This window comes from Clavispora lusitaniae (genome assembly GCF_014636115.1).
Source record: "Clavispora lusitaniae strain FDAARGOS_655 chromosome Unknown tig00000038_pilon, whole genome shotgun sequence".
Classification (NCBI taxonomy): Eukaryota; Fungi; Ascomycota; class Pichiomycetes; order Serinales; family Metschnikowiaceae; genus Clavispora; species Clavispora lusitaniae.
In genome coordinates, this window is record NW_027093976.1 from 1,957,371 (window position 1) to 1,971,795 (window position 14,425).

Consider the following 14,425-nt stretch of genomic DNA (forward strand, 5'->3'; position numbering starts at 1 on the left):
TTAAGAGGACTTCTCGTGTTGAGTAGACACTCTGGCCATGGAGACCAAGAAGTCCTCAACAGCTCTGGAGTTTTGTTGTGGCTTCTTGTTTGGTCTGCCGTTACAGAAGTTGTCAAAGGCTTCAGAACCAGACATCAAGTAGTAAGCACCACCCATGACACAGAAGATACCGAAGGAGAAGACCCAGGTTCTGACAACAGACACAATGTCGGTCCAGTTTTGAGACCACCAGCCGAACAAGGTGAAACAGGTGGCAATGATGTCGACGGCCAAGACAGCACCAGACAATTGCCAAGATGGAATAGAGGACCAGAAAGGACCGTTGGCTCTGGTGATGAAAATCAACCAGTTCTCAGTCAAGGAGATTTGCAAGAACAAAACACCATCAATAGAACCGAAGTTTTGGATGATACCACCCTTGGACATGAACATAGTAGTCAAGGTAATCCAAGTACCGACAGCCAAAATGATACCCAAGATAATGGACATACCCCACAATCTTGGAAGGTTCCACTTAACTGGAGCTGGGTCGTATGGAGCATTGTCGTAAGCAATAGCCAAGGTAGCAACATCAGCGAAAATAGCAATGAAAACAACCAAGTCAATGTTCAAAGATCTGTTCAAAATAGCAATCCACAAGCCCAAGAAAATTTCCAAGTGCAAAGACAAAGCAATTCTGTAGACAACGTAAGCATACATTCTGTGGAAAATTTGACGGGAGGTCTTCAAAGCATCAATGATAGCAGACAAACCTGGAGCCAAGAAAACAATATCAGCAGCGGATCTAGCGGCATCGGTAGCACCTTCGACGGCAATACCAGTGTCAGCCTTCTTCAAAGATGGGGCATCGTTAACACCATCACCAGTCATAGCAACCAAGTAACCTCTGTTTTGCAAAATCTCAACAGCGTTGTACTTGTGTTGAGGGAAAACTTCAGCGAAACCATCAGCATTTTCAACAAAGTCAGCAATTTCAGAACCAGCCATGTCACCACCGCCAGAAAGACCCAACTTTTCAGCATCGTAAATGTTAGTACCAAGACCCAATTGTCTGCATGTTTCCTTAGCAATACCAACGGCATCACCAGTCAACATCTTGACTCTCAAACCCAAGTTTCTAGCTTCAGCAACAGTAGCAGCAGTGTCATCTCTTGGAGGGTCCATACATGGCATAATACCCAAAATCTCCCAGTGGCCTTCGCCTCTCTTTCTAGCAACACCCAAAGATCTGAAACCTCTGGAAGCAAATTCAGCGACAGTGTTTTGGTAGTTCTCGTGGACGTCTTCTGGGATTGGGTGGTCATCCTCGACAGTCTTCAAGACGAACAAAGGAGCACCCTTAACACAAACAATTCTCTCACCCTCTGGGGATTCAACGATAGCAGTAACCTTCTTGGAAACAGGGTCGAAAGGTTGGAATTCCAAAACCTTGTACTTAGTCAAAGCGTTCTTGGCTCTTGGGTAGTTAATCAAGGACTTCAAGAAAGCCTTGTCAATAGCATCCAAACCCTTCTTCTTTCTGGAAGCAGCCAAACAAGCAGTCAACATCAAGTCATCTGGTTCGACACCTTCAACAGTGTATGGCTCGTGCAAAGACAACTTGTTCTTGGTCAAGGTACCGGTCTTGTCGGAACACAAGATCTCAACACCAGCCAAAGACTCAATAGCAGACAACTTTTGAACAATAGCTTGCTTCTTAGCCAAGTAAGCAGCACCGACAGCCATGGTGGTGGTGACGACAGCTGGCAAACCGACTGGGACACCAATGATAGTGATAGCCAAGGTGTGTCTCAAGATAGCAACAATTCTGACGGATCTGTAGAAACAAGCGACCCAGACAACCAACAAAGTAACAATGACCAAAACCAACAAGATAGTACCAATACCGTTCAAGACTTCGGTAAAGTGACCGGTACCACCAGAGGCCTTGTTGACCAAAGCAGCAGCTCTACCGACGAAAGTAGAGTCACCAGTAGCAGAGACAACCATGAAAGCTTCACCAGTCTTAACAGTGGAAGAAGAGTAACAGGAGTCACCACCTCTCTTGTCAACAGCCAAAGACTCACCGGTAATGGCGGACTGGTCAACTTGCAACAAACAGTTCTCAGTAACAATTCTACCATCAGCTGGGATAACAACACCATCTTCCAATTGCAAAATGTCACCTGGGACAATTTGGTTGGCGGCAACCTCAACCAAGGTACCGTTTCTGATGACATTGGCAGTGTTAGCCAAAGTCTTCTTCAATTCTTCAACAATAGAACCAGCTTGGTATTCTTGAATGAAACCAACAGAAGCGTTCAATAAAAGCAAAGCACAGATAACACCGAAATCGACCCAATCTTCCAAACCAGCAGCCAAAATAGCAGCGGCTTCCATAACGAATTGAATTGGACCAACGAAAAACATAACGAACTTGAGAATCAAGTTTTCTTGTTCTTCGGCCATCTGGTTCAAACCGTACTTCTTTCTTCTCTTTTCAACTTCAGCGTCAGTCAAACCGACCTTAGGGTCAGTTTGCAACAATTCTTCAGGAACAGCCTTGAAAGAAGAGTTGTCAGCTTCCTCCTCTTCTTCGTCGTCGTCACCTAAACCGTGGTTGGATTGCAAGTCGAGAATTAATTGATCAATGTCCTCATCCTCGTCATCATCTTGGACAATCTTGTCGACCTTTTCGTTTGTTGGTTCGGTTGCACTCATAGTGAATACAAATTAACAACTGGGGGCAAGAGATGAAAGAAGAAAAAAAAGAAAAAATTCGTCTAGACGGCTACAGGGAATGCTTGATTTATATTGTAATTTTTTTCCTTTTTCCTGGCAACTTGCCGATCTTAATTTTGAGAAATGAGGGAATTATTGCATAAACAAAAATGGACGTTTTGGGAAAGGATGTCGCTATCGGCTTATCTACCGGATAAATGTCGCTGCGCACCACTTTCACCCAAACAAACTTCTTAATTGGAGCAGCGCAGTCTCGTCGAATTGCATATAACATGAGGATGCTTCGGAGGTATCTCCGGAGCAAACTTTTGCTTTTCCAGGGATGTCGTTTCCCGGCGGCAGCTACACGATATGCTGTTTACACTATCGTGTAATAGGTTAGGCCCCTTGATTTCAACAATCAGCCTAATCTACATTCGTCTTTGTGACATGCTTCCAAGCATTTTTCATTGGGGTGGGGCTCTTGTGCGCAGGAGAGGGATGCCACGTTTAACCAATAACACCCGACCAGAAATTCCGATGAGTCTCTCCGGACAAACTTCTGAAGCAGTTGACTTGGTGTGAAATTATGATGGTCCTCTCATGTAAGCCCGCAATGCTATGTCGTATGTGACTTTGGGTCACACGGCTAGCGACATTTTGAATGCGAGTAAAGCTACGGCAAGTGTAGGTATCGTATATGTAACTGTCATACGGCTGCCATACGAAGAGCCCGATGATACAGGCGGATGAGCTTAAGGCACGAGCGAAAAATGGTCCGCCCCGATTGAAGCTTGAAGTCTGGCGACACAGTCTGCTGGCCGGGTATTTTTACCCCATACTACATTAGCAGATGAAATGCTCGGGAAGGTGTGGAAAAGCGGTTTGACGTGCTCATGCGATAACAGGATGCAGGCGGCGAACACAAGAGATAACGCCCTGTAGCGGTGAAAAATGTCGCGGAATACTAGTGAGTGCCATTTCTTTTTTGCGCATGCTATTTTTTTTTTTGTTCTTTATTTTGCCTTTCTCTGCATCTGGCTGACATGCTGCTTGCACCATGCTTCACCAGTGTATTACCCGATTAAGCCGATATTCGCACCAATTGAGTGTTTGGGGGCATTTTTTTCCTACTTGGGCACAGGAACCAGAAACTTGTCCACACTAGAACTGCCAGCAAGATATTCCCAATGCATTTTCCTTGCAGAAGAAAGATCCACAGTATAGTAGTGTCATCCTCTAATGTCCGGTCAAGCCGTTCGGAACGAGTGGATGGCTAAAAATCTCTCAGAAATGTCGCACGGAACTAGCAGTCTATTGTGCACGGCATCGGCACTTCGGTGCGACTTGTGTTAAGGACCCCATTAATAGTGTTCGGCCCATTCGGGCCACTTATGCATTTAATCTTAGGCCACAATCTAAGCGCTTTAGCCCTGGTCTTGGCTTTTGCTGGCCCTTGAACAATCTTCAGATCAACCAATCCGATCGGCTTCGGTCAATTCGTTCGTAAGGCATTTTGAATGCTCCGTTCCTGTACTTGTATGCCAACAAGAATTTTTCTTTGTACCGTCCTCGAGTATCCGCTCTACGCTCACTCTCATTCGCCGATCGGCCCGACTTTGTCGCGAGGCACTACTCGGTGCCCTGAAAACCGTTATGCGGCTATTCTTCCCTTTGGTCTTGTGATTTGATGTCGTATGCGTCCAAGTAGTGTGTGGTGGCTTTTGATTTCGTCATCAGTGCGGGGGGGGACCGCCAATGAAAATTCTTCTGAGCACAATCTTCATGAGTTCCCCACTAGTGCCGTTGAGCTCTGTCTTTCGGGCATATAGTAGCTGTGGGCTATTTCCGTAATAACTCCGGCGAGTAGGCCTCCGAAGCTCAGGTGGAGGAATACTGGCCGTGGCAGAGATCCCCCCACTCTGGCTTGCAGAATCTAGTGTATATGGATTGGTTCCTGAATGCTGAATTTCTGTTTCTTCTTTTCTTTTTTAAATTGCTGAATTTTTTTTTTGGTGTCTTCATGCATCTTTAATTCTCTTTCCGTTCTCTTGTATTCGCCGGTCCAACCACTCTAGTTGAGAATTCTAATACTAGGTTCTGCATGTAAAGCGTTTGGTACACTGTCTTTAACGACTTTCGTAGTTGCTCCACAACCAGTGCTTCTAATAGTCCGTGTGGGGATGTTTGAATAAACCCAAACAGGTAAGTACTTCTAACCTGATGTTTGTGCTGGTTGTATGTTTTGCTCGTTTTTTCCATGCCCTTCAATGGATTTGCGTTTCGTGCCTCGTTCACGCACAATTTTACATTATGTTACACTCTAGCCAAAATTCCCTAAATCGTGTTCTTAAATATTAACACACACAGATAAATACTTAATCCACCGTTTTTCTCTTCTGTATCCACCACTTCATAGGTCTTCCCATTTTTTGTATCACGTAGATGAGACTGCCAAAGAGACGGAATGCAGCCAAACCACAAACAACCCACAAAATCACAGTCAAGAAAATGGTGGAATTGTGGTCAGCATTCCATGTCTTATCTTTCACACCACCTGTACTCAAAACGATAGCCACCAAAATTCCATTTGTCAACATCCAAACCAAAACGGTGATTGTACGTACAAGGGCATGGTAAGAGTCCTCTTGTTGCTTTTTGTTTGGGGTAGAGATAACAGCAGGTGGTGGGACCCTCAAGTCTTCCAAAATATCATTGTAGCTCTCTTCTAATTCCTGGTCCGATGCTGGAACCACAGTCATAACCAATTCACCGCCTCTGTCGGTAATTTTGGCTGAGCCCAAGTCCTTAGCTTGAGGAACGTCTCTGTTACCCCACGATATATCGTGAATGTTACAGAAGGAATAAATGTTCAACACATTGATGTATGATGGCGAAAGCATGAGATATTGTAAGAAAGATGTGAACATGAATGATGGTTCACCATGCAAAATGGCTCCGAATGCATAGAGGAGATAAGTACTAAGCATGGAAACCACCAAATCTCTAAACTTTTCATTCAGGAAAAGCATGGATGGCTCGAAATGATTATGCGTTTGGTCCATGACGAGCTTTACCGTACGGATTGCCAAATAAACGGCGGCAAAAAGCAAATAGGCCATCATAATGGCAAACAAAACTGTGATCGTAAAATAGAATTTCCGTGTACCTCTTGGAGTATTACCAAAAGCCAAAACAAAGGTACAAACCAAACATGCCACATAGATCCACAAGAAAATGATGGACAAATATTTTCCAAGCGTGAATCCGACAGTTTTAGAACCCAAGTTTTTTGTCAAGATACGGAACACCAAGAAGAAAGATGCTAAAGAAAACCATGACACCAAGACGGTAAGCGCATGGTAATAAAACTCAAGTTGAAACCAAAGTTTTCTGAGAAGGGAATGGTTACTGCGCCAAAGCTGAGTCCAGTGAATGATAGAGTATACAGCCGCGAACAAAGAACCATTAAGCCAACGACGACGCTGCAAGACAAAGTCATCAATATGTTCTGGAACATCAGTCTCTGCTTTAGCAGCACTAACGTATCTCAAAACATAATTTTTATCTCTCTTGGCCACCAACTCGAAACATAAAATTCTATCCTCAGCCAAGTACATGTTAGAAGTGAAGATACCGGCCTCTTGAAAGTTCTTTTCCTTGAGCTCGATCTCATCATCCTCTTCGTCATCAATTTGAGTACTCAGATGCAAAAACTCACCCTTGAAATACTTTTCCAAAGGTCCCTGTCCATCGACATTCAATAAGGCATCCCATCTGTAAACAGAAAAGGCACCAGGAAGGACAGAAATAAAACCGAATACAGACTCCATTGGTTTATCCAAAACATTAGAGATTTTGTACTCAAAGTTTTGCGCCGCCACCAATGGGTTAAGCAAAAGTTTCTTCCCAGGACCCAAACCGCATCTCATTTCTCCACATGCACCAGCAACATTTGGGTCCTTGAAAGAGCACCACAAGTGGTAGAATGCATCCTTAGAAGGCTTAGTACCACAATCCAACAACATGACCAATTTTGGATTGAGAAGCGATGCAAACGCTTGTAAGCACCAACGATGCGAATTGATCTTTCTTGCATTCTTTTCTTTCAAGCAAAAAATAAGCTGCACTGGTGTCAGATTTACATTCAAGTGAACTCTGTCATTCGTGACCTGCTCAATACCCACTGTAGTTGTGTACTCGTAAACGTGCGATTTGACAACCTTCTCATTAACCTTGGACTTGGCATAACCTTCTTGATAGACACCGAGAGCAGTGAGGAGTTTTTGGGTTCTTTCATTAAGTTGCAAACGACCGTCATTGACTATAACCACGACAATCTTCTTCCACGAACCATCACCCCAGGTTGCTTCCCGTCTGTTTGTAAGGTTCTTGATGTTATTGAACACACCTTCAAGTGTTCTTCCAAGTAATATCTCATCTTCATTGTACATGGTTATGCAGACCATGAGTTCCGTTTCACGTGGAGGGGAATAAAGCATTTGTCTGAGATTGTAGTTGAACTTACCGAAATTTGAAGGGCCGCAAGTCACACCAGAGTACCGCACAAAAGACGTCTCATTGCTATCACCAAGCAGCTGACCGTACTTTTCAAGCAAGCTCTTAGGCACCGGAGCATCAATAACATAATTTCCATGAACCAACTTTGCTCTCTTAATAGTTTTAGTGTAATTGAGCCGAGGCGTAAAGTCATCTTCATCGGCATCGCCAAATCTGCGACGAAGCGTATTTGCTTTGCGCACGGGCTCCTCTCCTGTGTCAGAGAACAAGGAGTCGTCGTCACCAAATGGATCATCCGTTTCATTTGCTTCTTCCAAAAGATTAACGTTATAGTCGTTTGTTTCCATCTGACCAGGTAACAACACATTCAGGAAGCGATACTGAGAGTTACGAACCGCAGGCGGTGATCCTGGGTTGACTAAGTCAGGTGTCACTGTCGATATACGACTGTAGCGATTGTAAGCCGAAGGCGGATATTCGATTCCAGAGTATGACATGTCGCCTGCTTCTGGATACTCATAAAATGTGTTCAAGCGATCCGGTTCTTGGAACCGAAGATTATGAGACTTTGCTGTTGAATTTGTGGTGCTGGAACCACCATAAAGGCTTCCGCCTAGTTTTTCGTAAAAATCGTCCTCATCGGCAGCAGTATTTTCACTTTGATGCGAAGGCATACGGTGATGGAACTTCTCGTCGCCAAACAAATCGTCCTCGAAAGAATTCATGGCCTATGAAGAGAAAGGTGACGTTGGCGAAAGCAGCGAAGAAAGGGAGAAGTATAATACAAAAGGCTCACAACTGTTCAAGTATACAGTCTAGCTTCTCAGCCTAAATCGCATGTTCTATTTTGAACCTTTCCAAAAAGGGAAAGGTGATTGTGTTTCGCACTAGACACAGGCACCTTCACCTGCATAACATGCTTCATTAGACTATTAATACCTTTGTTCGCAACCTGGCCCTGTCTTGGATCTTTCTTCTATTCTTGTATTCACTTTGATCTAAATTACGTGCCTCGTAAACCAATGGTGCTATTCAGGCTTTGATTTTTTTCACTCTTACATGTTAGCCATTCTTTGGTGGTTCATCGCAATAACATCAACATGCCGAGCCGATGCATGTTGTTCAGGAGAATGCTTCGCACCTTTCCCGTCGTGTGTCTCATTCCGGAACACACATAACACAAACGGTCAGACTACCTAGACCATCAAGACATTGTAAGTGATATCCATGGCCACATTTGAAAACAATAAGTCCAAGTTGTCTCGTATACTTAGTCTCCTCAGCGGGGCCTAGAAAAACACGTTCACGTATCTTGTCTTCCCAAACCAGGTAGTTTTCAATCGAGACGTCTGTACCGCACATGGACTTGCTGCAGCTGGTACACCTCATGTTTCTGACGGGCCATCCTTTAATAATGTCTCGTTTTAAGTGGTACATGTATTTGTAAATTTCCCGATTCATCTTGGTTAATACGATTTTCTGTGTCTCGCTTTCGAAAAAAAACGACACAAGCACATCTTGAAGAATAGACCGCACGTTGGAAACTGTGGCAATCTCCAAAATGTCATTGAAAACCTTCGAGAATGTTTGATGTGAGTTTATGCCACTGCCATTTTCGATTATTTTGCGGAAACATTGATAAATTCCCTGGTTGAGCAACTCAAGAGCACTTGGACCCGCTGTACCCGTAAACACGACTAATTTTTGCACTAGGAACTTCCACAATTTGTCGTCCTTCGCTTCAGAACATATCGACATTGCAAGGTCTAAATTGCTTTTCAACGAGGAGATATTTTCGTTATTCTCGACAGTTTGCTCCATCGCATCCGCAAGGCAATTAACCGCTTCTTGAAAGCGACCCTCTAGACGTAAAAGTACACTTAATGCACCACAAAAGCATTTTGCCTTGAAAAATGACTTCAACTCCTCTCTTGGCTTCTTGAATGGTCGTAAAAAAGTACCATAGTTAGCTAGCATTGTCACAAGCTGCTCTGGATCAAATTCAGCAATGAGCTGAATATATTTACTAAGAAGTAGAGCTTTAGCTGAAGCTTCTATAGTTGTATCGTATTTTGTAAACAACGCGTTTAGATATTGAAAAGCAAGTTTGTTATCCTGACAGCTGAGTACAGCCAAGTGATGTTCCACATTGTAGGTATTGGCTAGAACCACCATGTCTTCCACGTTGTATCTCGCAAGTTCCTCGAAATGGATATTAATAAAATTTGTTAATTGGTTTTTCTCTTCATAGTTTGATTGGCTCCGTCTAAATGTACTTTCAAGAGTAGTGGCTAAAACAGTTAAGCTTCTCTTCTCGTCCGGCGAGTGTGATGTTTCTGTTCTCCGACCTTCAAGCCACAATTCTAAAGCCTTTCGCAAATTACCTTTAGACCGGTATACTCCAAAAAGAACATTGAAAAACTTTGCTGCTCGTAGCTTTTCTATAAGAAGGGAATCATTAGGCATATCATAGAAAGGTAGCAAACTTTCCAAAGACAATTCACAGTCTTCATGAAGGTCTTCGTCTGGGTTCTTGCAAAGACGATCAACTGTTTCCTCCAAAGTGGATTCTGAAATCCTTATGAATTGGTAATATTTAGGGTAGTTCCTGGCAATGAAAATAGCAAGGTACACGAAGTCTCTCTGGTTGAAACTTTCCTTCTTTGCATCAAACACGTCAAGTAAAGCATCTGTAATGTATTGTCTGTTGAGGGCGTCTTTACCTTCGGCATTCAAACAAGGGTTCTCGAAGAATTCATTCAATGTCACAAGCATTTCAAACACATTAAATTTTAATAATTGGTACAACTGAGGAAATAAGACATCCACAGAATCACCAGATACAACTGTACCATGGAGTAAAGAGTATGGATTCATACTGAAAATTATCTCGCATACCTGTCCTCGAGCAAATTTCTCTTCATCAACACTTAGTAAATCATCACTGGGAAATTGACGTCCGCTCAATATATACGTCATGTATGTGTAGACTATCAATTTCTGCTCCTCGTCATATTTCGAGGAGTTCAAATCATTCATCAATACTATAAGAGGAGTCTTGTAGTCGTGGAGAAGTTTGTTCCAAATGTAAACACTGCACTCACGTAAATCATATTTGGTGCAGAGTTGTAAGGTCATGTCAATACTCAATGTGCTCGCATCTAAAATGCAAATCATTTCAGTTAATTTGCTACCTTCCGCTGCTTTCATATAATATTCCACTAAGTTTTTGAATAAAGTTGGCGATAGATTTCGGACTTGTCGAGATAAAATGAAATTTTCAAGATGCTGATAAAACCCGTGCTTGTCCTCATATTTTTCGTCGATAGATTCTAATATTGCAAGTAAATTCTCCGGAATCTGTCCCCCTGAGTCTTTCGCCAACATTGTTATTATTTGTAGGTATAATAGGAGGGTCTCATCAAGAGGTCCGTTAGCTGACTCAACTTCGAATAAAGGTGTCACGGCCTCCTTCATGATCTGAATCAAAAAAGGACGGACAACTTCATGTCTTTCCTTGGCTGTATGAGGCAATCCAGATAATATCAATCTGCCATAATTGTCGGAGTAGTAAAATTCGCATGCATGGATTAAGGCTGCCTTGAAATCTTTTTTGGCCAAACAAGTCATAAGTTTATCAGCCCATTTAAGTGTTTTGCCAATTATTACACTTTTTTCTGATAAAGAGTGTGAATTGACTAAAGCCATCATAGTGTGGCGGAATATCTGGAACGATCCTTGGTAAATATGCTCCTTGCTTTGAGAGTCTAACACGTTCCACGATATTTGTTGAGAGTCAATATCGTCCCTTCCAACTTCAATGAGCTGGGAGTTCTTTTCGTTATTGGCATAATATAAAAAAATTAAGGTTGTTTCCGTTGACTCGGGGTTTTGCACCAAAGCCGTCAAAATCTCAGAATTAAGCCATTTCAACTCTAAGATAGCTTGCTCTTTATTTGATGTCATCCAACGAGCTTTTCGATTGATGATAAGTTGAGGTATTCCTTTATTCTTATCTTTCAATTCGGCTAGAATATTGTTGATATTTTCTGGAATTTTTCCGTTATCAATCTCAAGAATCGTGAGCACATTATTCCATGCGTAAGCTAGTTTGGCATTGCAAACATTGCCATTGAGGTTAATACAAGGATACCACGCAAGGCTGCCTAAAGGCAGAGATCCGGAATTCAAAAACACATGCCTCGATCGCGATAATTTGAGATGAGTGATCGGGTTTGTTGAGCTTGCATTGTTGAGCGAACACACAGAAACTATTGCCAAAATATTTGCTGTCATTACAGCGATGACACCCATTTGATCCGTTATCTGTGGAACTGTCCCAATTGGGAGGATATTGCACGCCCTGATGACAAACTTACCAGCAGTTTCCTTCTGGTTGGTGTCATTCTTCCCTAAAAGTTTTTGCGTAACATGGTACTTACGCATAAGCTTTTTGAACAAGTAGTGGTAGAACACTAGCCCAGAAGCATCCGAAGCAACTAGTTGATGGTTGGATCCTCCTATGAACAGAAGAGCACTTACAGGAACGTCCTTTAAGTGTCCCTGAGCGTTACGCGCAAATCTGGCCTCAAGTGATATAGGGTGTATAATGCCATAAGGGAAAAGAGCAGAATATTTCCCTACTGTGACCTTTGCTGAATTCAAATTCCAAGTAGCCACTGTTCCATCCATAAACCCTGCTGCAAGAAAGGTTGAATCCGAAGAGAATGTAATACAAGTGACGGGGCAATGGAAGACAGAAGAATGAACGTCTGAAGCAAATGGATGCACATATAGAGCGAAAATTATTTCTTGATGGTAGTTGAAACCCACAATAACACCCTTATCTGTCCCCAATGCCACATGTAAAGGCGATAATTGAAGGTAAAGTGGCTTGCCAAAAGAATTCACAAAATCCTCTGAGTTGATAATATGTTCCATACTTCTAGCAGGCTTCCAATGCACCAAGCTTGTGAAGATATTGGAATTACTTTGCGTTGATTGTAGGCGCCGAAGATCAAGACTTTCGGTTTCGGTGGAACTATTTGCAAGGTGATAACTTATAGCTGTTTGTGATCGATCATCAAACCTCTTTCGTCGAAAAGGAGATAAAGTAGCATCTGAAGTTTTAGTACTCCTTATGCTTGAGGAGGAAGACAGGTTAGTTTCCGTCATTGGTTTCTGTCTTTACGTTGAACAAGATCAGTATATGAATCAGTAGGATACTGCACACGGCACAGATAAGCCACCAGGCTCTAGGTAAGTGGAAGCATTCTCTTTAGAAGTCTAACGGTCCTGACAAAAAAGTAAAGAATTTTTTTTTATCATGAATCAGAAAAAAGTTCTATTTTGTTTCACAAAGGGCGATTCGATCGTCGTACTGATGTCGCTCACTCAATTACTAGCACAGATGTCATGTTGTGAAATTCGCACAAAATGAGACATCGCTTATAGTACTTCAGCTTTCTTAAAAGGTGCTATTGTCCAATTCAAGGTGCTAAAAAACCTTTCTGTCATTTGTGGAGACTCCAAAACACATAGTCTCGAAAATAAATAACCTTACTTTTGACTATGAACTTGTCTCTTCAGGATCCGTTCACGGTCACGAAGGAATACCCAGATACTCTTCTACAGACATTCCAGTACGGGCATTCTGTCACGATACAATTCAACCAAAAAGGAGATTACCTTGCATCTGGCCTCAGTGATGGTACTATTGTCATATATGATCTTGTGACTAGTAGTCCTGTTGCTATATTAAGTCGTGGAGGACATGTCAGACCCATAACTTCACTTAAATGGTCGAAATGTGGCCGCTACCTACTATCGTCTTCACAAGATTGGTATTGTATTTTGTGGGATTTAAGCAAAGCAAATGTCGATGTGGTGGACGAGAATCCAGCGATACTTCGAAAGGTCAAGTTTGATAGCCCCATTTGGCTGGCGTCGATGCATCCCCGAAACCACTTGATGTTTACTGCATCACTTTTTGAAGACGACCCAGTCTTTGTCAACATGGAGTCGGAATCTGAAATAAAAGTGTCGAAGCTTCAAACAGAACCGTTCGAAAGTGGAGAAGGAGAAGACGACGAAGACCCTAAAAAGAAGAGTACAAAGCATATGACTTTGGTGACAGCATTTACCTCTCTGGGAGACTACATATTCGCGGGAACTAGCAAAGGATGGCTTAATATTATTTCTACGGAGAGTCTAAAGACGGTTCATCTGGTGAAAATCACCAACAGCAATATCAAAACACTTGAGATCTCCGTGAATGGGCGCAAATTGGCTGTGAACTCGTCTGACAGAATCATTCGTCAAGTTGAGTTGCCTGATATGATCAATAACAACAACCCCGAACTGTGGGAATTCGAAATAGAGCATCGATACCAGGATATGGTCAACAGACTCCAATGGAATACTGTGGCATTCAATCATAATTCTGAGTTTTTGGTGGCTTCGACATTTGGTCAAAGCTCGCACGACTTGTATGTTTGGGAGACTTCGATGGGATCATTAATCAAGATTTTAGAAGGAAGCCATGAAGAGCTCATTGACGTCAAGTGGAATAGTTCTAGGTGTATGATAGGGTCTACAGGACTAGACAGTGGAAGAATTTACTTGTGGACAGTTCAGTTTCCGCTGAAGTGGAGCGCTTTGGCACCGGATTTTGTTGAGATTGAAGAGAACGAAGAGTACGAAGAAAAAGAGGATGAATTCGACATTATAGACGAGACGGACTTGATCAAAAAGCGGTTGGAAGAGGAAGATACAGTGGTGGACATTTTAACCAAAGAGGTTGTCGATGCGCGTGGTTTTGACACACAAGTCAAATCTTTCGTGATTCCTATTAACTACGAAAAGCCAGTGACCACCTCCTTTTAAGGATGCGAATTCCGATCCAAATCAGAAAATGCTCCTAAAAGAGTAAAATGTTGGTGCGCGCATCAAGTGCTCCACATGTCTATATGCGTGAAAGAACCGAATACGAAACCCTCTGTGCAGTTCTCGTATTGTGAGCACGTGCTTCCCCTGGAAATGTCACGAGAAGTCTTGGATCGGGATTTTCATTGAGCATTTTGTTGGTGTAAACAAACATCCTGCACACCACCCAAGGTAGACTTTCGCCTACACTGTGGGGTTAAACAACTCGTCTTCTTTCTTCTATTTGGGCTTCCGGGCTCCTTTATTTTTCCTTCATGTG

At 42.6% G+C, this 14,425-nt stretch overlaps 4 protein-coding genes across 4 annotated transcripts; 1 reads left to right on the plus strand and 3 right to left on the minus strand. All coding sequences in view use genetic code 12, as the record gives it.

Annotated features, from left to right (window-relative positions):
• On the minus strand, positions 1-2,700 carry PMA1 (H(+)-exporting P2-type ATPase; the record flags this gene model as incomplete). Its single annotated transcript, XM_002617833.2, has 1 exon — positions 1-2,700. The coding sequence occupies one exon, from the start codon at positions 2,698-2,700 to the stop codon at positions 1-3; it is 2,700 nt and encodes an 899-aa protein (XP_002617879.2).
• Positions 2,701-5,078: 2,378 nt separating this feature from the next.
• Positions 5,079-7,946, minus strand: CHS8 (Chs8p; the record flags this gene model as incomplete). Its single annotated transcript, XM_002617832.1, has 1 exon — positions 5,079-7,946. The coding sequence occupies one exon, from the start codon at positions 7,944-7,946 to the stop codon at positions 5,079-5,081; it is 2,868 nt and encodes a 955-aa protein (XP_002617878.1).
• Positions 7,947-8,379: 433 nt separating this feature from the next.
• Positions 8,380-12,396, minus strand: VPS8 (CORVET complex membrane-binding subunit; the record flags this gene model as incomplete). Its single annotated transcript, XM_002617831.2, has 1 exon — positions 8,380-12,396. The coding sequence occupies one exon, from the start codon at positions 12,394-12,396 to the stop codon at positions 8,380-8,382; it is 4,017 nt and encodes a 1,338-aa protein (XP_002617877.2).
• Positions 12,397-12,792: 396 nt separating this feature from the next.
• Positions 12,793-14,106, plus strand: SWD1 (COMPASS subunit protein; the record flags this gene model as incomplete). Its single annotated transcript, XM_002617829.1, has 1 exon — positions 12,793-14,106. One exon carries the CDS (start codon positions 12,793-12,795, stop codon positions 14,104-14,106), a length of 1,314 nt encoding a protein of 437 aa, XP_002617875.1.
• Positions 14,107-14,425: the final 319 nt, after the last annotated feature.